This window comes from Protopterus annectens, chromosome 15.part0, assembly GCF_019279795.1.
Source record: "Protopterus annectens isolate FY-2018-M chromosome 15.part0, PAN1.0, whole genome shotgun sequence".
Classification (NCBI taxonomy): Eukaryota; Metazoa; Chordata; order Ceratodontiformes; family Protopteridae; genus Protopterus; species Protopterus annectens.
Genome location: NC_056749.1, coordinates 8,787,864 through 8,815,350, shown reverse-complemented (window position 1 = coordinate 8,815,350; position 27,487 = coordinate 8,787,864). Strand labels below are relative to the sequence as shown.

General features: G+C 45.1%; 1 protein-coding gene across 1 annotated transcript in view; it reads right to left on the bottom strand.

The window, feature by feature from the left end:
* BRME1 (break repair meiotic recombinase recruitment factor 1) overlaps positions 1-27,487 on the bottom strand; it is a 907,620-nt gene that overhangs the window by 645,583 nt on the left and 234,550 nt on the right. The window contains exon 3 of the mRNA XM_044057727.1: positions 15,074-15,155. Within this exon, the coding sequence (XP_043913662.1) occupies positions 15,074-15,155 (82 nt within the window). The remainder of the gene's footprint in view (positions 1-15,073; positions 15,156-27,487) is intronic.

The following is a 27,487-nucleotide window of genomic DNA, read 5'->3' as shown; positions in this document are numbered from 1 at the left end:
GGGGCACAATGACCTCTTTTGATCTGGATGCGAACCCTTTTGTGATAAGGTGGGCCACGTAGAAGGATTTTCTAACCACTTTGGAAATGTTATTATCAAAGGAGAGATTACTATCTACTTGGATCCCCAGATCCCTTATTATGTCTTTTGTATTTAGGGGACTACCACCTATGTGGTACTTTGTGGGTACTTTGTTTTTTTCCAAAGGGGATGACTATGCACTTTTTGGCATTTAGCTTGAGGCCATGATTTTGACACCAGGTATCTGTCTCAGTGAGACCCTTTTGGAGGATGTCTGTGTCAACCAGAGAGTCAAATATAGCCCCTAGTTTGCAGTCATCTGCGAACTTGGTCAGCCATAGTCCTCCTGTGCTTGCCTGTACCTCTGAGAAGTAGGGGTCCTAGGACTGAGCCATGGGGAACGCCACTTGTAACCGGTTTAGAGTCAGACCTATCTCCTGCAACTCTTACCATGTGGGTTCTGTTCGTGAACCAGTTGGCAACCCATCTTCTGATGTAAGGGTTTATGTTCAGGCTGGTGAGCTTGTCTATAATACCGAAATGGGGAATGGTGTTGAAGGCTTTGCGAGGTCTAGGTAGGCTGTGTGTACCCCCTTTCCCTCTTCTATAGCCTTGGTAACTGTCTCAAAGAAGTCCACCAGGTTTAGGAGTCATGATCTGCTGTTAACAAAGCCGAACTGGGTACGGTCCAGTGTTTGGAGGTTCCCACTGTCTCTGTTAATGAGATCCATGATGATGCGCTCCAAAGCCTTGCAGACCAAGCTAGTCAGGCTTATAGGGCGACAGTTCCGGGGTCTGTTGTGGCTCCACCTTTGTGGAGCAGAATAACCATTGCTGTGCACCACTCTATGGGTATGTAACCTGTGGAGAGGCTGAGTTTGAACAGTGTGTTTAGGTGAGGGGTTAGTTTGTCTTTGAGCTCGTGTAGGACACAGCCTGGAACACCATCCGGTCCCACTGATGTGTTTTTGGCTTTGGAGCGGGCTGTTTTAACCTGAGTGTCTGTGACTTTAGGAGCTCTACATTCTTCTGGTATGGTTATGAGCTCTTTTGGGAGTGAGAGGGGGGATGAAGTTTGCGCTGAACCTGCCTGCCAGGATGTTAGCGATATCGGTCGGTTCAGTGTATTTTGTGCCATTCTGCACTAACTCCGAGCAGATCTGAGCATTGCCACTTAGATTCTTGACATAGCTAAAGAATGCCTTGTGGTTAACTTTGGAGTCCTTGGCAATTTTTCTTTCGAAGCTCACCTTGGATGATTTTATGAGGGATCATAGTCTCTTGCTGATACTGATCAGGGATGTCTTCCCTTATTGGAATTTTACTCTTTTCTGTACTAGTTTCCTCCTTCTATTGTATAGCTTGTTTATGGCAGGAGTCCACCAGACTGGTTTCCTTTTCTTGGAGGAGTGAGTCTTGGTTTTGCTTGGGATAGCACGATCCATGCATTCTTGTAGGTGCCCTTAGAATGCATTAGTAAAGGAATTTACAGCTTGGACAGCATTATCCTTTAGCATGGGGGCTTTGAAACTTTCCACCTCGGTCTTAAGTAATGTGAAGTTTGCTTTTGAAAAGTTTTTCATGGTGGTTTCCTTGACCGGGGGTGGGGGCGGAATGTGGATATCCAAAGTGATTTGTTTATGGTCAGTTCTAACCAGTGAGGGGTTGATCTCCGGTGTGGAGTACTGGTCGCCCGTGTTGACCATTTGATCCAGGACATTTGAGTTTATAAATTCTAGGAAATGTTGGGCAAGGGAGTTAGTACTTGAGTAGTTCTCCCAGTTAATGTTTGGGTAATTGAAATCACCCAATATTAGGGTGTTTGGTAGGACATTTATATTTCCCAGTGTTTCCAGAAATGCAGAATGGGGGTCCTGGGACATGGTGGGTAATCTGTAGCAAGCTACAATTTGAATTGCAGTTTTGCCCGTTGTTAGTTGCACATGGATGATCTCTGAAGCATTGTGCTGTGCCACTAACCTGGAGGTGTGGGTATCCTTGATGAATATGGATACGCCCCTGCCTTTTGTATTTCGGTCCGGGTTCTGTGGCCGAAAGGTATGGTATGAGTTGTAGCCTGGTAGTGCTGGGGTGCTCTCTGGAGCCTTAAACCAGGTTTCTGTTACTGCACATATATCGATTTTCTCCATACTGAGGAGTGCCTCGAGTGCATGCATTTTGTTGTTCAGACTTCTGGCATTGAATAGCATTACCCTCAGTTTTTTGTTACTTGTGCTATTTATGGCGGTGGGTTTGTCTTTTGAGCCTTGCCTAAAAAAAGGCACTATGGGGGTGGCAAGTGCCTTGGCCAGTATTCGAAAGCCTAAGGTGCAAGCCGTCTCTAGTGAAGTAGCGTGGCTTGTCGAACATGTCATCCCAGGCGGACAAACACTGGATCCCCTTTGAATGACACCACAAACTTAACCAATTGTTGAAATTGATAATTTTTTCTTTATACCATGGTAACATTCTTGGTGAGGGCAGGATGCTACTCAGGGTCAGGGTCATACCAGCCTGGGCTACATGATCAGAGAGCTCTTCCATGTCTCTCTTCATGTAGTCCAGGGAGGTACGGCTCAGGTCATTCACACCAACATGGACAATGACAGAGTCGTATTTGTACTTGTTCTGGAGTGACCTGAGTGCTTGTGTTATGTGGCGGATCCTAGCACCCGACAGGCAGCTAACAGTAACCTTCTCCTTATTAAGCCTAGTGAGTGGGACGTCAGTGCGCCTGACTATAGAGTCACCTAATACTAGTATGTTGGGTATGTTATTTTGCCTTAAGGGCTGTGATTGCATGGCACACTGGTTTTGTGAAGTATGTGTTTCATGATTTATGTTGGGGGGGGGTGGAGGTTGCTTGGATGTCTGCTTTGGAGGTCTCTGTTGCTTTTGCAGATTTTACTTTAGAGCCTCCAAGTATGTTTTCGTGTATTTATGGGTGTTTTTGCCGGTGCTGGTTTAATGGGTCTATGTGAGACTGGTGGTGTGATGCAAGTATTTCCCTTCTCCTCTTGACTGTCTGATCCAGCATTTGGTTGAGAGAGCTTAGCCTCCAGTTTGGCTGTATAATTGCATCTCTCATATGTATTAATGTTTGGTGGTAGGAGGAGAGGGTTGTCTGTGTACATGAGGCAGTTGTAACATTGCCTCAAAATGCCCAGATTCACCAGTTGGACTGGAGCGTATGCCTGAAACTGCCCTTTGGACATGCCTGGATAGGTACAGTGAACTGTTCTACTGAATGGCTGGTAAGGTCGAATACAGAGCTACAGTATAGGAGGGTCTAGTGCTAGGGTTTATAAGTGCTTGCTATGAGTTTTGAGCAAGTGCCAGACTGAGAAATGAATGGCTTGAGTGCTTAAGTTGAAAGTTCCAGGGGGAAAATTGAAGAGGAGACTTTGTGGAGCCGGGAATAGTTATACCCTATCTAACCGGCGCTGCCCAGCGTTCAAAACTGGGCAAATGTGGTATTTATAGTAGGGAAATGAAAGAGATAGAAATTAGCCTAAAATGGCCAATAAACTACTAATTTCTGGGTGAAACCACTCCTCCAGGGACAGACAGGCTGCTCAAAGCTCCCCTCTCTCACAGGTGAACAGAGAAACTTCCTTCTATCCAAGTAAGGTATGGGCAAACACAGAGATAAAACATTCCATTTTATGTTCTGCCTTTCTTCTTTTTTGATTAATGAGAATGTTTTCTACTAATAGCATGATACATTTTTAATAAAGTAAACCCCTACTCTTGTTGATATGTTTGCTGGATCGTTAACATTCACCTAGTCTACTAACTCAGGAAAACAGGACATTGACTGATTCAACATCTTATCTGAAGTACAGGAAGAAATTAAAACAGAAATGACACAGCTTTTAAGTAGAAGATGAGGCAGTAACCTAGAAAACCTGGCCATAAGTCAATGACAGTTGTGCTAAATTATGACTGTTGTGAGGAAATGGGAGTCACCAGTGCTAGCCCACAGGGGTCACTACTAGCACTGGTTCTCCTTTATATGAGCAGTCCTTTTTAATATGCATTTAGGTGACACTGTAGAGGTACAAGGATGGTATGTAAGACTATATGCAGATGACACTGCAACAGAGAAGACATTTAAGGAATAGAGAGAATATTAAGGGACTCAGCAAAACCTGGTCTAGTACAGAGTAGCCTGAAATAAATGAAAAGTAGGAAAACAAAGTTCAAAGGTGAGACTAAGATAATCAGTGCATGATACCTAAAATCCTGAGGTATTCCCTCACAGTGACTGAAACCTGAGAGGAAAACTTTTTAAAATAGATCTACTTTTAACTGCAGAAGAAAAATGTTTTGAACTGAGGTGTATAGCTGACATCCCAGAAACATGATCAGTCAAGAAAGACTTTTGAATGTTCTCTTGAAATCCCAGCTTGTGTAAGAGATCTCTCACCCAAGAGACAGAGATTCCATACAGTTTAAAAAGACTGCAAAGATGAGCAAGCCATCTAAATATGGAAAAAATACTAATATCCTGTAGCCTGCAATGAGTTACAACTGGAGCTAGACACTCTGTGAACACTCTTGGTGCAGTGGATAATCCAAAGGGTCAGGCGGAGAGCTGATAATGTGATCCAGACACACAAAATTTTAAGAAACATCTGAAGTTTGGAAGACTAGGCATTCAGTGATAACCATCTTTTAGTCTAGTGTTACCAGAAGCTTGAAAGAGGAAGAAGAGGTAAAGGGCTGTGAGGTGGCATCATTTTGAATTTGGGCGCTATCACAAACAGGTTTAGGAAAGAAAGATCCAGAACTGGTCTCCAAGCATTTTCTTTCTTTGGCACTATGAACATCCCTGAATAAAAGCCCTTCCCTCTCCTGGGAGGAAATAAGTGGTTCTTTCACTCCTTGGAACAGCAAGTGATGAAGAACCAGTGGAAACAAAACAGTCTGACCTGGAGGATTAGGAATGACCCTCTGGAAGGAAGAAAATCCTCCCACTGCCAACTGTAACCTTAATGAATGATTTTCAAACCCTAGTTGTCTGAAACCGTCTGTTGCCAAAGAAAAAATGGTGATTCAGACTTTCTGGAAGAAAAAAACAGACTGTGCTGGGAATGGGTCAGAAGTTCTTTTGAACAGTCATTCAGACATTTTGGACTGTCCTTGGTTTTGGAAGCTTACAGAGCTCTTTTTGGAACCCCCATCGCCATTTCTTCTTTTTTAAAAGTCTGTTTACCTGAATTCTGTTCAGACTACTCATTCTGTTTTCTGCCAAAAATGGAGGGGGAGAAAGAAAATCCTTTGGACAAGTTAGAAAAGGAGGGCTGGAAAATCTTAGAGATTCCCTGGACTAACTTGCCCTTTCATCACACTTTTTGATTACCTGTGCAGAAGAGGGGCTGAACACTAAATCTCTACCCAAGGGGGAATTTAAAATCTCATTTGTAACATCTAGAAGGTTCTGACAATGCAGCCATGCAAACCTCCTTAAAAAAGTAGCAGTGGCCATAGCCCTGGAAGGGGTATCAACAGTCGTACACATTGCAAACAATGAGTAGTGATCTATGCAATAGAGGAAAAGTACAGTTGTGTACGCCTACCATAAATGTAGATGTTCGAGTGTCTTCACTGTTGCAGTCATGACTGTAGGGTTCTCCCCTGCCAGCAGGCAGCCCTCGGTTGGCCAGAATCCCAAAGTCTGGGTCCGGCGTCAGCTGTTCAACCATGCTCCCTGACGTCAGAGCGCCAGGAGTACAAAGCTGACAGCCGACGCCATCTTCTCCAGTTTTTCTTGCCCCAGATGTCAGGAGTCCCAAAATGAAAAAGGTCCCACAACCTTTGCAAATACACCTCAGAAGAATGGTGAAAAAAGGAAAAACACAAAAGTAAAAATAAGAGGGGACAGGAGGGAGGGAAACCCAGACTGCAACAGTGAAGACACTCGAACATCTACATTTATGGTAGGTGTACACAACTGTACTATGTTCATCGTGTTTTACTGTTGCAGTCATGACTGTAGGGTAGAATCCCAAAGCTGAAAGAAAGGGAGGTGGTCATAAAGAGGAAGGGGCGGCTAAAAGGCCCTGCAAGACTGCAGAGGCAAAGCCTGCCCTAGACTTAGAGTAGAGAGGTAGATTGTAGTGCTTAGAAAAAGTATGCACTGAACTCCAAGTTGCAGCTTCCAGAATGTCCTTGGTAGGAACTCCCCTGAGGAAGGCCGCAGAAGTGGCAGCAGCTCTGGTGGAATGAGTCTGTATACTCCCTGGGATCTGCTTTCCATGGTGAGAATAACAAAATCTGATTCCATGAGCAATCCATTTAGAAATGGTCTGTTTTGAAATGGCTTTACCTTGGGAACTTGAAGCATAAGAAACCAATTGTTCTGATGTCCTTGGTTCTGTTCAGGTAAAAACGTAGTTGTCTGTGTACATCCAAGGAATGTAAGATCCTTTCCCCTTTATTTTGAGGAGTGGGGAAAAAGGTTGGCAAGTGGATAGTTTGATTTAAAGCCACTTTGGAAACCACCTTAGGCATGAAGGTAGGATTAGTCCTCAAAGATACCCTGTCGTGATGAAAAATAATATAAGGTTCCACATCCATAAGAGCTTGTAACTCTGAAACTCTCCTGGCAGAGGTTAGGGCTAACAGGATAGCTGTCTTCCAAGATAAAAACTTGATGTCAGAAGAGGCAGCAGGCTCAAAAGGAGGCAAGGTTAGTTTTTCCAAAACATAGTTGAGATCCCAGGCAGGAATGGGAGGAGATCTAGGGGGTCTTAAATTCTTAGCTCCTCTGAGAAACTGTCTCATGAGCTGATGGGAAAAGATGGGAGGATCTGTATTATAATGAGCAGAAATAGCAGAGGCATGTATCTTAATGGAAGAGAAAGAGAGACCCTTATGTAAGAGACCTGTCAAGTAAAGTAAAATTAAAGTAACGTTAGGAAGAAGAGGATCAGTATCCTGAGCCTGCATCCAGGAACAAAATCTTTTCCATTTTCCTGCATAAGATTTTCTAGTGCTAGGACGTCTGGCTTCTAAAATGATATCCATAACCTGCTTGGGCAGTAAAGAAGAAATCAAAGGCCCTGGATTAACCAGGCCACCAGGCTGAGAGTTCTGACATGAGAGTGTAGAACCTGACCCTGATGTTGGGACAGAAGGTTCGGAGACTGAGGTAAAACCCAAGGGGGCTCCAGGCAGTTGGATACCAAAACTGCCGAGGCCAATTTGGAGCCAGCAAGATTATCATCTTGGGCTTGTCCTGTTTTATCTTCAATAAAACCCGTGGAAGAAGAGGAAGAGGCGGAAAGGCATATCCCGAGAGGTTCCTCCAACTGAATGACAGGGCGTCCACTTTCCAAGCTTCTCTGTGGAAAGTCCTGGTGCAAATATTCTGTAGTTGATGACTGAGATGGGATGCAAAGAGGTCTATGTGAGGACATCCCCAGACTGCTGTTATCATCCTGAATATTTTGGTGTCCAGCATCCACTCGTGTGGATCCGAAAGGTTTCTGCTCAGACTGTCTGCCAGGAAGTTTTGTTTCTCTGGTAGAAACTGAGCTTGAAGATCCAGATTGCAAGCTAGAGCTGTGTTCCATAGATCCATGGCTAGTCTGCAAAGGGGGTAGGAATGAGATCCCCCTTGCTTGTTTATGTACCACATAACTGTGGTGTTGTCTGTCCGTATTAGCAGTTGTCCTGGTTGTAAAAGATTCCTGAAGGCCAACAGAGCTTTCTGAACGGCTAACATTTCCTTTAAGTTGATATGCAGGTGCTTCTGATCCTTTGTCCAAAGGCCCTGCAAACAATTGCCCTGAAAATGGGATCCCCAAGCATACTCCGAGGCATCCATGGTAAGAATCTGAGTGGCAGGAGGCAGACGGAAGGGTTTCCCTTTGTTTAGAGCACATGCCCTGGACCACCAAAGAAATTCCTTTTGAAGGCAAGGAAGGACGGAGATCAGTATGTCTAAACTGTGGCAATGCTGAGACCATACACTTTTTAGGTACCACTGTATTTTCCTCATGTGTAGTCTTGCATATGGTACGAGAAGGATGCAGGAGGCCATGTAACCCAAAGCCTGCAGGAATTTCCTTGCAGATAGTTGAGTTAGAGTTGCCAAGGTTCTGAAAGTTGAAGCCAGCTGTAATTGTTTTTCGGATGTCAGAAATGCCATCTGAGTTGTGGTGTTTAGAAGTGCACCCAGAAAAGTTATCTGTTGTGATGGTGTCAAATTTGACTTTTTTATGTTTACAGAGAATCCCAGGAACTTGAGGAGGTTCTGTACAAATTCTAGATGCTGGAGTAAGACATCCTTGCTGTCTGCCTGAATTAGACAATCGTCCAGATAAGGGTAAATCTGAATTCCCTTGAGTCTGCAGTAAGCTACTATTGGAGCTAGGCATTTGGTGAAGACCCTGGGCGCAGTAGACAATCCAAAGGGCAGCATAGAGAATTGAAAGTGCCTCGATCCGGCCTTGAACCTGAGGTATTTTCTGCGATCCTGCCTGATGGGAATGTGTAAATATGCCTCCTTTAAATCCATAGTTACCATCCATGCATCTTTGGACAGCATTGGAAGTAGCTGCTGTAGAGTAAGCATCTTGAATTTTGGAATCTCTAGAAAGGTGTTCAAGACCGACAGATCCAGAATGGGTCTCCATGAGTTTTGCTTCCTAGGGACTAGAAAGAGCCTTGAGTAAAAACCTTTTCCCATCTCTGAAAGAGGAACCAGTTCTATGGCATTCATAGCCAAAAGAGCTTCCACCTGGTTTAAGGCCTCTGTCCATTGATGTTTTGGAAGGTCTGGCCTTCCGCTTGGCCTTGGCAAGGTATGAAAGTGGAATTTGTAACCTCTTAAAACCACATCCAAAACCCATTTGTCTTGGGTTATTTGAGTCCAATTTTGATAAAAAAGAGAGAGTTTTCCTCCGAGAGGGGCTTCCAGGCAAGAAGTTCCTGTAGACCAACAGAAGGAGTCATTGAGTTTGTTTCCTTTGAGACTGTGACCTGTCCTCTCCTCCCCTAGGGGTGGAAGCAGTCCACTGTCTTGGTCTATAAGCAGCTTGTGTTTGAGGCCTCCCTCTGGAGCATCTATATCTACCCCTCTGAGGCCTGTCTGAAGTGGGAAAGGACCAATTTCTGCTAAATCTAGGTGGCTGTATTTGTAAGAAATCTTTAACTGTTTGCATGGATTTCGCCTTATCCTCCATATTTTTAATCACCTCTTCAGCTTTTGATCCAAACAGAACATTATGCTGAACAGGAGCATCCAATAATTTAGCCTTTACTTGTTCAGGTAAATTTTGTTCCTTTAGCTATGCATGCCTTCTAATGACTGTGCCAGAGGCCGCAGCCCTACAAGAAGCCTCCAAGGCATCAAATCCACAGTGTAAACCATGCTTACCAACCTGTTCAGTGGCATGCTAATAAGTTATGTAATTCCTTATCATCTGCACAGGCAGAAATGGGAGTAAGCTTTTGTTTTAAGACAGACAAGAGAAATTGCTGGTATTTAAGCATATGAAACTGACAGTTTAAAGCCCTAATGGACAAAGTAGCAGAAGCGTACACCTTTTTGCCCCATCTTGCTAAGGATCGAGAATCCTTTTCAGTAGGAATGGGATTTTTGGCAGAAGCGGCCTTAACTCCCTTAGGACCCTGAGAAATGGTTTCAGGGTCAGCAGAAGGGTTCTTGTATAAAAACTGATGGGAATCAGGAACCCTGTAGTATCTATCAGGCTTAACAGGAGCAGGAGGAAAAGAGTCAGGGGTTAAGTTAGCCTCCGAAAAGGCATCATCCACAATATCCAAAACAGGAGGAATAGCCAGGGGTCTATATTGGGGAAGAAGAAGAAAATCCCTCAGTCTTTTCTTGGATTCCGAATACTCCTGTCCTTCCCAGTGGAAATGTTCCCTCATTTCATGCAAAGTTTCCCCAAAAGAGAAATCCTCAGGGGGAGAAGCTGAAGGAATGGATTCTTCAGCATCAGAAGCCTCATAAGGAGGGAAAGAATATTCCTGATCAGAAGAAGAAACTGAGGAAACAGAAGCCTGATCAGAGGAATCATAGTAAACATCCTGCCTTGGCCTTTTGTCTGGAGGGGGATGTGAACCCCTAATCATAGTAAGTAAATCCTCCGCCATCTTGAGTAACTGTTTCTGTGACTTGGGAGCCAGTTCAGAAGAGGCCTGTGTTGAAGTCTTTGATTTAGAAGGAGTCTTTGCCTTTGTCTTTGCCTTTAATGGTAGCTGAGTAGGCCTGAAAACCCCTTCGGAAGCCAGTACCTGCACAGCGGCTCCAGACCCATCCGAAGGAGCATTGTCCGAAGGTCCTGCAACAAAAATATTTAAAGGGCTTGTTGGCTCCTCATGAGAGTCCGTTTCGGCTGTCGGTTCTGAAATGGCCGACGACAGGGGCTGCAAAAGCGCTTCACTGACGACGGCCGAACCGGAAGCTGTGCTTGTGTGCTATCATCAGATTTGGACCTCGGAGGCCTGTCTTTATCCTTGTGACGTTTGTGAACTCTGGTAGCCGGGACCGTATCCGACGACATTTTGTAGTTAAAGCGCCTACCGAAGTAATGAAAAGCAAAATCGTACCTTTGCTTAATTGTACGTTGATTGAATCTAGCACAAAACCGACAACTAGCTACGTCGGGGTCAGGGCCTAAGCAAGGAATACAGTAAGAATGAAAATCCTTATGAGGTATTTGCTTCCCACATGAAATACAATTATTAACTTTTTCTGACATCAGAGTGGAGCAAGAAAAAAGTTTCCCCAATGGGGTACTTAGCTTTGAGTGGAGAAGAAAATCTTCGGACTGAAGTATATCAGAAAAATTCGTCAGGAGTCAGCCGACCGGCACTTGCGAACTGCTATCACCGCACGGCAAGAAAGACTGGAGAAGATGGTGTCGGCTGTCAGCTTTGTACTCCTGGCGCTCTGACATCAGGGAGCATGGCTGAACAGCCGACGCCGGACCCAGACTTTGGGATTCTGTCCGACCGAGGGCTGCCTGCCGGCAGGGGAGAACCCTACAGTCATGACTGCAACAGTGAAACACGATGAACATCTAAAGTTATTTAAAGCAGATTTTCCTTCACAAGAAAAAAACTGTAGATAAAACGTTCCTCATACTTTCATAGTATGTCAGAACCTGACAATTTAAAATTCTAAATTCAAAGATGCTGAAGTATACTTTCCCCCCATACCTAGCAATAATTTGGTATATATTTCTCCGAGGTACAGGCTAACACAGGTGGACTATGGCTGACAAAGTTCGCAGACGACTGCAAACTAGGTGCCATAATCGACTCTCCGGCTGACACGAGCATCCTCCAAAAGTTTCTCATAGAGACAGATAACTGGTGCCAGAGCCATGGCCTAAAGCTAAATGCCAAAAAGTGCATTGTCATCCCCTTTGGGAAAAACAAAGTGCCCACAAATTACCACATAGGTGGTAATCCATTAAGTACAGAAGAAGTAATTAGGGACTTGGGGGCCCAAGTAGATAGTAATCTCTCATTTGACAATCACGTTGCCAAAGTAGTCAGAAAGACCTTCTATATAGCCCACCTTATCACGAAAGGGTTCACATCTAGATCAAGAGAGGTCATTGTGCCCCTCTACTCATCACTTATCAGGCCCATAATTGAATACAATGCCCCATTCGGGATGTACCTTACCCGACACCTGCAGCAATTGGAAAGACCCCAAAAGTACCTCAGCAAGAGGATCAAGGGACTCAAACAGATGCCCTATGCACTTCAGCTAAAGAAACTCCATCTCTACTCAGTTGCGTACCGCCTACTCAGAGGCGATCTGTGTCTGACGTATAAAGCCATGTCCAACCCAGAATTAATGGACAAGCTCCACCTCAAGAAATCCAAATCCCTTAGAGCTACAAGCTCCAGGGACTTGAACCTCAGCACAGAAATAAATAGGACATGCTGGAGGGACAGCTTCATATCCCAGAGGCTCCCCTCACTATGGAACAAAATCCCAATCCATGTTAGGCAGAGCCCCTCACTGACCCTATTCAAGAGAAATCTTGACGAGTGGATGGGAGACCGTAAGTTTACCCCTGGGATCTCTTCTGTGTCCTTGCTAGACAGAGGTACAGTAAACTAACCTTAATATGGCTACCTTCTGTGACCTACTATACAGAGGAACAGTTAACTAATCTAAAAGGGTGGCAAAAGCCAAACACACTCTGGCTAGGCTTATAAGTGCCCTAGGGCAGATAGCCTAGTATCAACCTATGAACCATCCTTATTAGAAATCAGATGTAATTCAGAGGGCTCGAATGAAGTCTTGTATCCCACCTATGACCCAAAGGGTGAGAGGACTAATAAGAAACAGAATATAAAGGATTAGTCCAGATAAAAATCACTTTAGCGTACAGATCTAGGAGACTCTCTGATACCCTCCCTGTGGGAGGAATAAAGACACCTTGTTGAAGTTTCCAGTAGTTAATTCAGTTAAGTAGGTAGATAGACTCTCTGTCTTTATTTCTCCCCCAGGGAGGGTATCAGAGATAGTCTCCTAGATCTGTACACTAAAGTGATTTTATCTGGACTAATTCTTTATGCTCTGATCCTTATTAGAAACACTATGATTGGAATTAACTAAGCAAATAAGTCAACTAAGGTTATAGCTGCTGGGTCATGTTTATGAACAGTGAATAAAAATTTAAAAGACTGAGGAACTTTATACATCCTATCTGCTTTTTTAGGAACACCTGGCTCACTATCAGGAAACTTGCAGGCAGTAAGACACAAATCCTCTAAAGCAGACAAGACAGGAGGAAGGGGTGTAGGTTCTGGAAACTCCTTCTGTAACAACTCATAGTATTTTTTGACAGACTGAGAAACCTCAGTGTTCTCCCTTTGAAAACAGTGGGACATTCTAGCAATAATCTCAGAGAAAAAGAAATCCCCACAAGGCGAATCAAAAAGAATGCTCTCCTCTGAGTCTGGATCAGAAAATTGAGGACAATGTCCTAAATCCATCCCTGCACCTTCTTGTTCAGATTCAGAATCTTGAATCTCTTCAGAAAAGAAAGCATCCCTCATTCTTTTACTGGAAACAACTCTACAAGAAGGATCAATAGCTTGAATCAAACCCTGAGCCAGTCCTAGTAAACTATTCCTAGCCAAAGAAAGTTGAAGACCAGTAAATACATGCTTGGTTTTCTGTTTCTCTTTGTAAGGAAAAATAGGCCAACCATGTTACTAATGGCAGCCACTGCTTCCCCAGGGATGGGCACAGCATTCTGACACAACAGGGAAACCTATCCTGTTCCGTCTCCCAGTACCGAGAACAGTGTTTCTCCCTTGGCCACTTTGGGGACCCCAACAGCCGCAGAGGACATGGAAAACCCCTGGTCCATAGTGGCTGTAGGTGCTACACCAGAGGGATCTGGGGTAAAAGATGAGTGGTCTGAGATACAACAAACGGCTACAGCAGAGTCACCCACCTGTGGCTGAGACAAATTACTAGCCTGCTGTGGTAGCAAAGGCCGTTTGCTTAACTTTTCAATTTGTGACTGGAAGAAGGACTGACCATGGGAAGTACCTCTATCCTGGGGAAAACAAGCAACAATGTCAGTAAAACTATCAGTTCACAAAAGTTACTTTTTTTGACAGAAGAAACACAATAAATAGTACTTTAAAAACACTATGGCAGCCCAGAACCTTAAAATAAACATTTTTTTCACAGAAAATAGTTTATCAGTTAGATAACACTACTGTTAAATTGAAACAATTAATGCTCCATTTAGAAGTTTGTTAGTCTTGAGACAATTTGTGAAAGCACAACACTCCTAGCTTTAAAATAACTTTTCTGAAAAGGAAAGTAACAAAACATGAATAAGCATAAGAAAATAGTAGTTTTTTCCCTAAAGTGAACTTATCTGCCCAGCTAAGGAAAGCACAAGCTGACCGTCAATCCTCAGAAGTCTCAGAGAAGCGTACTCTTCAGCAGCAGTAAAGCTCTGAAAGTCTTCACACCCAAACTTGTATTTTAGTCATCTCAGCTCGAGGTGCTTGACAGTCGGGTGCGTGGAAGGTTCCCTGAAGCTTTGGAAGCTGGCGGCTGTTATATCCTTGGCAGATTATAACCCATATAGCTACGGCTACTGCAGTAGTGATCAATATGAAGAACATCGTAGATAGTTAACAACAGCAATACATACTGCACAAAAACAATTTTGCCAAGATGATGTCATTATTTATGTGCAAAGGTGCAAACATGTTATAATAATGTCACTGTACAAGTGCAAAGATATACACATGCTGCAGCAGTGTCACCGCACATGTTCACCCAAATGAAAATAACCTGAATACAGGGAAAGTTTCAAGGAAAGGAACGGGAAAGCTGGAGTGCCCTATTCTGTACCTACCTAGCCTGTGCTCCTATGGTCCCAAAAAGTATGTCAGGGATCCACCCATTCTAATCTTTTTATTCTCTTACATTACTTTAACATTCATTCTGTATTAATAAAATAATGATCCAAAACACACCTATAGAAAAGGCTTAGTACTTTTTCAAATACAGGTGGTGTTGGAATGGAATGGTACACTATCCTCCAACCATGTCAGGAAACTGTTCCAGGCAGAATATGACATCTGATCAAGAAGGCCAAAACTTGCTGTAAAATTTAAAATAAAATAAACTTTAATACATTAATGTATGGGACAATGATGAATGTGAAATATGTAGATTGCACAATAATACATTAATGACTTGGGCAATAATGAATGTGCCACACCTAAAATGCAGAATGATACATGACCTTAAAGGACAATAATGGATGTAAAAGCTCTAGAATGCACAATACTGTACTAAAGTATGAGGCAATGATGAAAACGAAATACTTAAATTGTCACATAATGCATTAAAGTATGGGAACAATTAATGTAAAACATAGCATGCACAATAATGCATTATAATAAGGAGCAAGAATGAATTCAGAAGAATAAAGAATCGACACAACAGGCAGAATATGAAAATGTCCACCCATGTGGGAGGTAGTGTACAACAACAAAACCTGAATGTGGTGCTTACCTGGGACAAAGAAAGAACATCATCAGCTAGGTCTCCCTTGTTTTCCAGGGCCTTTGATGTTTTCTGTACACCACATGTTAGACTGCAGAGAAAAAAAGCAGGGAAACAGTCAGTGTGTCAGCTGAACAAGCCAGTGAGAAATAATGCACTGCTAAAAAAGTTTACTGTCACAAAAACACAGAGCTGGCCCCATGCCATACTAAGATGAAGCCCTGACTACAACCCAGGCGACCCATGGTTGACTAACAACATTGGAGTAGAAGGTCAGGAGAGGACAGGCTTGGCCGTCTGAGGACAATCTATCCATCCTTCAGGGGGTGAGAGGCATAGCTTGGCCTGCTGCATTAGCAATATCTACAAGTAGATAATCACTTACAGATGATGCTGTGCAGGCTGACAATATTACAGCAGTGAGTATACTGTTGAGTTTGGGAAGTAGGCCACTAGAGGCAAGTACGAAGCATGGTTCTCTCATACCAGGCAGCTACTGCAGGTCCTCAATCTGCCTACAGGGAGAATAGTTAGGCCAGCAGGGGGGGTGCCACTATGGGACTAGAATTCAGTTAGCTCTCCCACACCCATCTCTTATATTTCAAGGGGACTAATGGGCTCATAAGTCTTCTAGACAGGAAGAAATGGACTGCAGGGGTCACTGAGTTCAGCAATGCCTGGCTTTCACCCATGGAAAGAATGAATATGCCAATAAGGTGCAGGTAGGGGACCCAATGGGCTATTCCTACAGAGGGTACAAAAATAAAATAAATTAAGCTAAACAAACACAGTGTCCACTAGGCTGCTAAGAAAGGTTACTGGCTGGAAAAACAATGGCAAACATTCACTAACTGAGCTAAATGCTGAGCTGCTAGGAAATATTATATTGGGAGGAAAAAATCATGGAAACATTCACTAGGTGAGCTGAACAATCAAGTAAAGGTTAACTTCTGCACTGCTATAAAAGATCACTGTCTGGAAAAAACACAGGGAATCATTTGTCACATATTCTTGAACAAACTACTAATAAATGAACACTAAGCTGCTAAGAAAAGTTATCACAAAGAAAATTAAAGTTATGTACTCAGCATAACTATTCATCTGCGTTGTCCACTTTCATTTTTCCTCAACTACTGGGTGTCAGATTCGACTCGGACACATTTACTAGACTCTTGGATCCAACTCTCAAGCTCCTCCCTCTATCCATAATGCCTCAGCCAACCTGCTACAGCTCACATTGAGTTTGCTGCCTTATAAGCCATAGGAAGAACTAACCGAGGTTATGACAAAAGTAAGACCAGTAGTAGCAGAACTGGAGCTCAAACCTGGAACAGAGGATGGAGAGTGGGGAATTGAGGAAGAATGAAAAATGGACAACACAGATGCATAGTTATAGTGAGTACATAACTTTAATATTTGACACTGCCCTTTTCATTTGTCCTTCAACTACTGGTACAGAGTCCCCAGCTGCACGAGGCCTGGGTGGCCCTCATAGAAGGATATTCCAGAGTGCTGCAGAACCAAAGGCAGCCCCTGCTCCTGGAAGTCATCTCCAATTTGTAATGAGCAATAATGGCATGAACATTAAAACAGGTAGCTGCTCCACAAATGTTGTCAACAGAAGTTCTAGACCAAAAGGCGGACGTAGCCATGGACCTGGTGGAGTGTGCTTTAGGAGGCCTGGGCAGGGATACGCCTTGCTGACTGTAAACAAATGGGAATGCAATCAGAAAGCCATTTGGCTACGGTAATTTCAGAAACTGATGAGCCCAATTTGTCTGGGGAGAAAGGGACAAACAATTGCTCTGACTTTCTGAAATCTTTTATTCTATGGCGATAAAAATGTAGTTGCCTATGTACATTCAAAAGATGGAGTATATATTCTCCTTTGTTAGCACAATTGGGAAAGAAAACAGGCAAATTAATGCTTGATTGATATTTGTTTTTGGGGATACTTTAGGCAGAAAGAATGGATTGGTCTGTAAGGTATCCCTGTCTTTGTGAAAAATGTGATAAAGAGATTTGGAAGAGACAGCCTGGAGTTCAGAAACTCATCTCCCAGATGTAATGGCCACTAGAAAGGCAGTTTTCTAGAATAAAAATTTTAAATCAGATTTAGCTGATGGTTCAAAGGGTTTCTGAGTTAATCCTTGCAGCACGACTGTCAAGTCCAGGGAGGGGTGGGGTCCTTCACTGGGGGTCTAAGCAAGAAAGTACCTTTGAGAAATACCTTGCACAGTTTTTAAGAAGTTAATGCGAAAGAGTTTTAGCCTGAATGAAAATTAGATATGGCTGCCAATTGCTCTTTGATAATAGAGGGACTATCTCCTTCTTGAAAAATAGATGTTAAAAACTCCAGGACAGCAAAAGCAGGAGCAGTGAAGGGATCCAATTCTCCCTGCAGAGCCCCAAACATTTACTTTTGTAAACCTTCCTGGTAGAGGCCTTGTGGGAAGACTGTGGACTGGTGAGGAAACCCTGGGCTGTCTAACTATCAGTGGATTGCAGAAACCACGCGGTCAGCTTCAGGTCTGTAATGTGCGGATGATCCATCCCTGTGGGATGAGAAAGAAGGTCTGGACTGGGGTCCAGTATCCAGGGTGGATAGTGAAAGGTGAGATCAAAGGAAAGGGAAACACGCTTGACGAGCCCAAAAAGGGGTAACAACAATAACCAACTCCTGCTCTTCAACCAAAGTGCCATCTGTAAGAATTTGGGAATTAGAGGTACTGGGGGATAATTGTAAAGGAGACTGAAGGGCAAAATGTGGACTACAGAATCTCTTGTTGACACCCCAGAGGGAGGATTAGGGAAAAGAACCTGCTGCACTTGTGGGGAGATGCAAAGAGACTACAGAAAGGTTGAATGCATTGACGGAAAATCCTCTCCACTGCTGACTGATTGAGAGACCACTATCAGAATGGGCATGCTGAGTTTGTCTGCTAGCCTGCTTGATTTTCCAGGCATGTGCATTGCCATAAGAAAGCAGTTGGAGAAGATCGCCCACTGCCACACTCTCAATGCCTTTCAACAATGTGGATAAGATTGAGTCCCCCACTGTTTGTTGATGTACCAAACCACAAACATACTGTCAGTCTGAATCACAATCGTCCCAAGAGAAAGGGCAACCTGGAAGGCCTGTAACACTAGGAGGTTCGCTCTCATCTCTAGCACACTGATGTGTAAATTGGTCTTTTCTGGGGACCATATGCCTTGGATCATCCATCTCAAGAAATTCCCACCACACCCCACCCCAGCTTGGAGTCGTCTGTGATTACTGTGGCTACTGGGAGCAGAAGTAAAAGATGGCAGCCTTATATATACACATTTATCTATATCTGTATATATATATATATATATATATATATACATACATACATATATATATATATATATATATATATACATACATATTTATATATGTATATATATATATATATATATATATATACATATATATATATATATATATATATATATATATATATATATATATGACTTTTATATGAATTTTAGCAGCCAAGAAAAAGAAGTAATGTCTTACCATAACGTTCCATCTGTGTTGTTGATCTTCATTCATTCATTACTGATGGGTTATCGGTTCTGTCCTCGGAACCGAGCTGGCCATATATCAAGCTTGCGTCAGCCAAAAACTCTCGAGCCAAGATCCTACCCAGAATGCTCTGCTTCTGTTACCTCAGATCGAGTTTGCAAGTTGATAGAAAAAAGTAGAGGCTACCTCTGGTCATAACAGACTTACAATAAAGGAGTATATGAGATCAACCATGAACCTCCGGAGGGGGACGGAGGGTGGGGAGTAATGAATGAATGAAGATCAACAACACAGATGGAACGTTATGTTAAGACATAACTTCTTTATCTGATGATGTTAATCTTCATTCATTCCTTACTGATGGGACAGAGTCCCCAGCTACCTGTATCCCTGGGTGGCCCTCATAGAAGGACATTTCTGAGCAACACGGATCGAAAAGAAGCTCTACCTCTGGAGGCCAAATCCAATTTGTAATGAGGAATAAAGATATGAGGTTTGGTCCAAGTCGCAGTTGAGCAAATATCACTGAGGGAAGCCTTAGCATGGAAAGCTGCTGAAGTTGCCATAGACCTTGTAGAATGTGCTTTCACTCTGTGAGGCAAGGTGACATTGTTCTTGTTGTAGATAAAGGTAATGCAATTTCTCAACCATGAAGCCAATGTAACTTTTGAGACAGGATAACCTAGTCTTGGTACAGAAAAAAAAAACAGAAATAGTTGGTCTGATTTACGGGTAGATTTGTTCTGTCCAGATAAAATCGTATTTGCCTATGAACATCCAAGGAGTGCAGGCAATACTCTCCCCTGTTAGAGTGGTTAGGAAAAAATACTGGAAGGTCAGTAGATTGGTTGATAGACTGCTATGACACCACTTTTGGTAAAAAGGAAGAATTAGTTCTCGGTGATACCCTATCCTTACGAAAGATAAGATAGGAACGTTTGATGCATAAGGCTTGAAGTTCTGACAAGCATCTGGCCGATGTGATTGCAGTTAGAAGCAAAGTTTTCCACTAAAGATATTTTAAATCACATGAAGATGTAGGTTCAAAGGGGGAGCTGTTAGGGCATGTAGGACCTAGGCCAAATCTCAAGGTTGTACAGGTTCTCTAAAGGGAGGTTTTAGGTGAAGAACCCCCTTCAAGAAAATTTTAAACAGTCTACGTGACATGAGTGAAGAATCCTGAAAACCAATGTGGGAATTCGAAATGGCAGCTAAATGCACATGAATAGTAGAGGCAGGTTCTCTAAAGGGAGGTTTTAGGTGAAGAACCCCCTTCAAGAAAATTTTAAAGAGCCTACGTGACATGAGTGAAGAATCCTGAAAACCAATGTGGAAATTCGAAATGGCAGCTAAATGCACATGAATAGTAGAGGCAGACACCCCAGAGTGGAAAAGGTGTGATAAGTAATCCAAAACTACCGAAAATGGAGCTGACAAGGGGTCTAACTTTTAGTTATGTACTCACCATAACTTCAGATGTTTGGGATCCATCTCGCCTACATTCTGACTGATGGGCTCGGAGCCTATCCCTCGGCTCCGACTCGGCACGTTTATGCTATAGAGCGAGGCCTCTAATTGGCTGAGCTATCTTTATCCCAGGATGCACCACCACTAATCCCCCAGATCTTGTTTGTCCGCATTCATGCACACATGCACAGCTTGATTATATAACATTGTTAGATGTTTCAGATGAAACAACAGGATTCGGACCTTCTGATATCCTCTGATCTCCAAGGAAGGGGGAAGGAGGGTGGGTTATTAGGAATGTAGGCGAGATGGATCCCAAACATCTGAAGTTATGGTGAGTACATAACTAAAAATGTTATGTGATCCTATCTCGCCTACATTCTGACTGATGGGACAGCGTCCTAGCACCTAAATCCCGGGTGGCTCATTGGAAAACACTCCTGAGCACTGTGGAACCAAATGAAGCTCGTCCTCTAGATGCCACATCTAATTTGTAGTGAGAAATGAAGGTATGGGGAAGACCATGTAGCCGCAGCACAAATGTCACTAATAGCAAGCTTAGAATGAAATGCTACCAAGTAGCCATAGCCCTTGTAGAATGAGCCTTGACAGAGGTGGAAAGCTCTTTGTTAGAATAAATATAAGCTTGAGTAATACAGTCCCTGATCCATTTGGCAATAGTGACCTTTGTGACCGCGTTGTCCAATTTGTTTTCTGCAAAGGACACAAACAACTGATCTGTCTTCCTTGATTGTTTGGTCCTATCCAAATAAAAACGTAACTGCCTGTGGACATCTAGTGTGTGGAAAATAAATTCCGCTTTATTGGAGTATTTTGGGAAAAAATACTGGGAGCTCTAATGACTGTTGCAAGCATAAAGTAGAACAGACTTTAGGAACAAAAGAAGGATTTGGTCTGAGGGAAACCCTGTCTGTATGAAAAACCAAGTACGGGGGTTTCACTGACAAAGCTTGAAGTTCTGAAACCCTTCTGGCTGAAGTAATTGCCACTAGAAAAGCTGTCTTCCATGATAGAAACTTTAAATCACAGGTAGCTGCCGGTTCAAAGGGGAAGAAGTCAAGGCACGTAATACTATATCGAGATCCCATGGAGGTGCAGGATGAGAAACCGGAGGTCTTAATAGAGCAGCACCTTTCAAGAAGGTCTTACACAACCTGTTGCTCATTAAGGGTGGGTCTATGGATTCATGAAAATTAGAAATCGCTGCCAATTGTACTTTGATGGTAGAGACAGAAGAGCCTTGGTTGAAAAGAGAGGTCAGGAACTTGAGTACTTCTGCCACGGAGTAGAAATGGGGTCCAGGCCCGGAGTTGAGCCCAGATAGCAAACCTTTTCCATTTGCTAGAATACAGTTTCTTCGTAGTAGACTTGTGGGCTGAAGACAATATGTGCACTACATCTGGGTCTAGTGCATGTCTCCTGACTATGGTCGGAAGAGGAGGAGCCAGGCCGTCAATTTTAATGTGTGTAGGGACTGGTGTAGTAGTCCCGACTGATGAATCAGTAGGTCTGGGACCTGGTCCAGGAACCATGGACCTTCCAGAGCATGTTTCCGAAGATAGGGAAACCAGACTTGACGAGGCCAGTAAGGAGCAATTAAGATCATTTTGCTCCCTAAGAGAGACGCCTTCTGAATTACCCTGGGTAGGAGAGGAACTGGAGGGAAGGCATAAAGCAGGCCGGTGGGCCAAGGATGGACTAACGCGTCCATAGGGCTCTTCCCCGGAGCCGGGGTTAGGAAGAAAAAATCTTTGCACTTCGCATTCAGAGGAGTCGCGAAGAGGTCGCAGCACGGAACTCCCCATTCGCTGAAAATCTGTCTTGTAATAGTCATGTTCAGAGACCATTCGTGAGGAGAGAGGATGGTTCTGCTCAACCTGTCGACTATGACATTGGATTTGCCCGGTATGTGAGTAGCCACTAGGAAGCTTTTGGTCGAGACTGCCCATTCCCAGACCCTCATCGCTTCCCTGCAAAGAGGATAGGATCTGGTCCCTCCCTGTTTGTTCAGGTACCAGACAACTGACATGTTGTCTGAGTGAACAGCAATTACGCCCTGAGGGAGGTAATAGTGAAGGGCTTGAAGGGACAGGAGTACTGCCCTCATTTCTAGGATGTTGATGTGGAGAGAGGTCTCTTCCGGATGCCATTTGCCCTGGACTGACCTGCCCAGGGAATGCCCCCCCACCCCGTCTGGGAGGCGTCCGTGGTCAAAGTGGCCGCCGGAGGAAGAACAAAGGGTCGTCCCTGATCCAAATTGGAGGACACTAGCCACCAGCGAAGGTCCCGTCTGCAAGATTCTGTGATCCATATTAGATGATTGAGAGGGAGTTCCTGAAAGGACCACTGAGTTGAAAGAAGCCACTGGAGGATTCTCATGTGTAACCTTGCCAAGGGAACTAGCAGAACTGTGACAGACATCGATCCCAATAGCTGCAAGACCATTCTGGCTGGGGCTTTGGACCTGGGGAGTAAGGCTCGAACCTGATTTTGTATGATCTGAATTCTGTCTGCAGGTAGATAGACCCGCATCTGGTTTGAATCTATCTCTGCCCCTATGAATCTTATTCTTTGAGATGGCCGTAACACTGACTTTGGCCAATTGAAGGTGATTCCGAGGGAATTGCCCAGTGATGTTGTGGCTTGCAGGCTCCGTAGAAGTAGATGCTTGGAGGTGGCAGTTAGAAGCCAGTCGTCTAGGTACGGAAACACCTGGAATCCTAGACTCCTCAAGTGAGCAGTTACTACTGCCAAGCATTTGGTGAACACCCTGGGGGCTGTGGTGAGACCAAAGGGCAGCGCACGGAACTGAAAATGACTGCCTCCTAGGCTGAAGCGCAAGTGTCTCCTGGACGTTTGATGTATTTTGATATGGTAATACGCTTCCTTGAGGTCTATGGAGCACATCCAAACACCTTTCTCCAACAATGGGAGAATGGTTTGTAAAGTGACCATTCGGAACTTGGACTTCTTGACTGAACAGTTTAGGTTGCTTAGGTCCAAAATGGGCCTCAAGTCCCCGGTCTTTTTTGGCACCAAAAAGAATCTTGAGTAAGTCCCTAATCCGATCTGGTCTGCGGGGACCGGTTGGATGGCTCCTTTTTTGCAGCAGTTTTGAAATTTCTATGGCTGCGGTATCCCGTTGACTGGGTGGCGGGTCCAGGATTCTTTTGGACTGAGGGAGGGGACAACAGAATGGGATGGAGTAACCTCCGGCGATAATTCGAAGCACCCATCGGTCCTGAGTGATCCCTTCCCAGGCCTTTAGGTGCTTGAACGACCCCGACTGGCTCCGGAGCAGCACAGTCGGGCAATCCCTCAGGGACTATGAAAAGCTGAAGAGCCACGAAAGGACTCGCGGTCTCCAGTGTTGCGGGGGCCTCTGCCGCCTCTGGGACGGCATCTTCCTGATGAATTTCCCCCTCCTCTGCCTCTGGAGGGGAACCTTCCTGCTGAGAGGGTAAGACTTCTGCGATCTCCGAACCACATCTTCCCTCCTCTTTAGCCTTGGGATAAGGCTGAAAGGGAGTGGAAAATCGTGCCCACGGCAGTCAGAGTCTTACCCTCCTGTTCACAGCGGTAAGTGTGTCTTTCACCTTGGGCCCAAACAGGGAGGACCCATCAAAGGGGGCCTCGGCGAATGAAGACTTGAAGGCCTCCGCGAAATGACACAGGCGGAGCCAGGCTTGTCTCCGTAGAGCAATGCCTGTACCCGCCGCTCTACTCGCCCCTTCGGCCGCATACGAAATGAGCCTCATGGACGAGTTCGAAATGGATGACATTGTAGCCAGCTGAGATCCAACCGTCTGGGCCAGCTCCTCAGGCAGGTTACCTAAGAGGGTATCGGATAGCTCCTTAATCAGATCCCTCTGGAATCTCGTAAAGTGCGTCCGGTAGTTCAAAGACCTCAGGGGAAAGGCCGCTGAACTTAGGGTGCGCTTGCCGTACCGATCCATGCTCCTAGACTCCTTATTAGGAGGATGGACGGACGTAGAAGCCTCTGCTACATCCTGCTGTGTAGCAGATGCCACCACCATAGCATCCACAGCCACACCTTTCGTAAGGAACTCTCTATCTGGGGTGCCGAAGAAATTTGTTTGGACGAGCGGGCACCGGTTCCACAGAGTCCGGGTGTTCCCACGCCCTTCGACAGATCAAATCCAAGAGCTCGTCAAGGGCGGAGACACCCAGGAGGCGGAGGGCTGAGCCCAAGGCCTTCAGGAACACCGACTCATCAGCAGAGGGAGGTTTGGACTGCCAGCCGCCTCGTTGTTTTAGGGCTTCCAGGATGTCTGCAAAGGAGACATCATCCGAGGACGACTTGGGGGACCCCTCTGCATCATCGAGATCGGTGTCAGATGTCAAAGACTCGTCAGGGTAGTCAACGTGCTTCCTCTTGCACGTTTTCTTCCTGGGAGGTTCTTCCGAAGAGGCTTCAGAAGGACCTCCAGGAGGGGGAGAAACCCCAGCGGGGGTAACCTGAGGCCCAGGGGCTCCGCTGTCTGCGGACAGGGGAACTGCCAACGACCCAGTCTCCAAATGTAGGGAAGGAGCTGGGGAAACTGTGGAGGTAGCCAAAGAAGATTTGGCTAGAGCACTCCTCATAGCCCTGAAGGCGGGACCAGCAGAATCCTGGGAAGGTCCCCCCTCCGCGGCCACGACAGTGGACGGTACTCCCGCCGCCGACGCACCAAGAGGGAGACTTGGGACCGAAGATATCAATCCCAAAGCCCCCCCCCAGGGCCGAAGGAAGAAGTCCGTGCACTGAACTCCGACCCAGGAGCCGGAGTCGGAGCAAGGGTCGGGCCTGACCCTAACACCTCCACTGGTTCCACCAACACCTGCTCCAACGGTGCCAAAGCTGTTGGAGGAGGAAGTACAGTAAGGGAGTGGACCATCGGCTCCGAAGCCGAATGGGCTGGAGCCGAAACCATCTTTTGGAACACCGGAGACTGGAAGAGTCGAAGGAGCACCCTGTCGATGTCCGAATCAGACATCCTGGAAGATCTCGAAGATACCGATCGGGCCCGAACCGATTTCTCCATCGACTCCGAAGGGCTCGGGGACCGGCTCCGAAAGGACTCAACAATTATCGGCTCCGAGGAAACCTTCAAGGAAATTTCCCTCGGCGCCGATAAGGACTTCGGCTCCGAGGGGGAAGTGTCTGAGCCGATGACCCTTATCGGCTCCAATATCAGTGGAGCCGATGAGGGTGACCCGCCTCTCGATGCCCAAGACCTCGGCTCCGAAACCAGAGGGGTCGAGGCTGGAGGCATCGAGGCAGACCGTTCCGACCTCGGCTCCGAAGTCCGTGGAGCCGATGGAGAAGTCTGCTTTGCTTTTTTAGCCGTCGGTTCCGACTGACTGCTCGGAGCCGGTGCTTTCCTCTTCTTAGAAGGAGACGGAGAGGAAGATAAAGCCTCCTCGAAAGAAGGCTTGATTAATCCTTTGAGGATTAATTTGTTTTTCCTCTCCTGGAGGACTCGGGAGGAAAACGCATGGCATACACTGCACGATTCCTGGAGATGTTTGGCGCCAAGACAATAGACGCACGAGGAGTGGTCGTCCGTTATGGACATTTTGAACCCACATCTCGTGCACTTTTTAAACCCGGAGGGTTTATGTTCCTTAGACATAGTTCTACAAGAAAACACAGACCACAACAGTAAACTTTAAGACACAGGTACAAAGTATGCCAGAAACTCAGAATATTTTAAACTGAAAAAACCGTTTTTTTTTTTTTTTTTTTACACACAGAAAGAGAAAGGGAAAAAAACAAGGAGGGTCAAGACCCTCTGTAACTCAAACGGGTACTTGACCCACACACAACCACTAAAGTAGTTAGTACAGGGGAAGGCCCCTCTAACTTAAACGGAACCTTCTCTGACAGGAAAATTTAAGCTAAACTCAATGAAATAACAAGAAACACACTCGTACACAAAAAATAGCCGTTAAAACAGCTTTTGGGTTGAAAAGAGTGAACTACTGACAGGAAAAGAGACTATAAATATAGTACTTAGCCCAGCCAATGTTGAGACCACGTCCAAGCTCTGTAAGTGGCAAACGAGATCTGGGGGATTAGTGGTGGTGCATCCTGGGATAAAGATAGCTCAGCCAATTAGAGGCCTCGCTCTATAGCATAAGCGTGCCGAGTCGGAGCCGAGGGATCGGCTCCGAGCCCATCAGTCAGAATGTAGGCGAGATAGGATCACATAACATCTGTTTATTCGCTGCCCATAGAGAACACTTTTTCCATTTATTGAGACAGATTAGTCTGGTGGATGATTTATGAGATGCAATAACAATATTGTGCACTGGAGACGAGAGGTTTTCCTGCCTGGCAATCATTGGAAGTGGAGAAACCAAGCTGTCAGCTTCAGGGTTGTTAGACTGGGGTGAGTCAGACCCTGCGGATGGGAGATCAATATTGGGGATGGATAGAGGATCCACGGTTGATCTAGCAGGTGAGGCCAGAGGAAGGGGAACCAGACTTGTCGAGGACAATATGGAGCAATGAGAATCACTTTGCTTTTCAACTGCCGTGCTTTCTTCAGAAACTGGGAGATGAGGGAGAGAGGAGGATAAGCATAAAGTAGACCCAAGGGCCAAGCATGGACTAGAGTGTCTCTCGGTTACTGTCCCTGAGGGGGAATCAGGGAAAAATAGTTGATGCACTTGGAATTGGTTGGGGAGGCAAACAGGTCGCAGCAAGGCTGGCCCCAGTGGTTGAAGATTTTTGCCACCATCACAGGGTTGAGGGACCACTCTTGAGGTTGTAGAATGCACCTGCTCAATTTGTCCGCTATCACGTTGGAGCTCCTGGGAATGTGAGTTGCAATTAGAAAGCAGTTGGAAGCTATCCCCCATTGCCATATTCTCAGGGCCTCTCAGCATAACGGATAAGATCTGGTGCCCCCTTGCTTGTTAATGTACCAGACCACTGACATGTTGTATGATTGGATCGCAATAGTCCCTGACGGAAGGATGGAATGGAATACTTGCAACGCTAGTAGCACCGCTCTCAGTTCCAGGACATTGATATGCAAAAGGGCCTCTGTCTCCGACCAGGTGCCTTGGACTGAGTTTCCCTGACATAGTCCCCCCCACCCCATAAGGGAGGTGTCCGTGGTCACCATGGCTTTTGGCTGATGGGGGCTGAAGGGGCAAGACCACTGTTGGGGATTTCGAGACATCCACCAGAGTAAATTGTGTTTGCATCTCTGAGTTACACTTATCTGAAAAGACAAAGGATATTGTAGAGGGTACCACTGAGTAAGAAGTAACCACTGAAGGAGCTTCATGTGGAATTTGGCTAGAAGAACAATGGTGATCGAGGCTGCCATTGACCCCAAGAGTTGGAGTATAGATCGAGCGGGAGATTT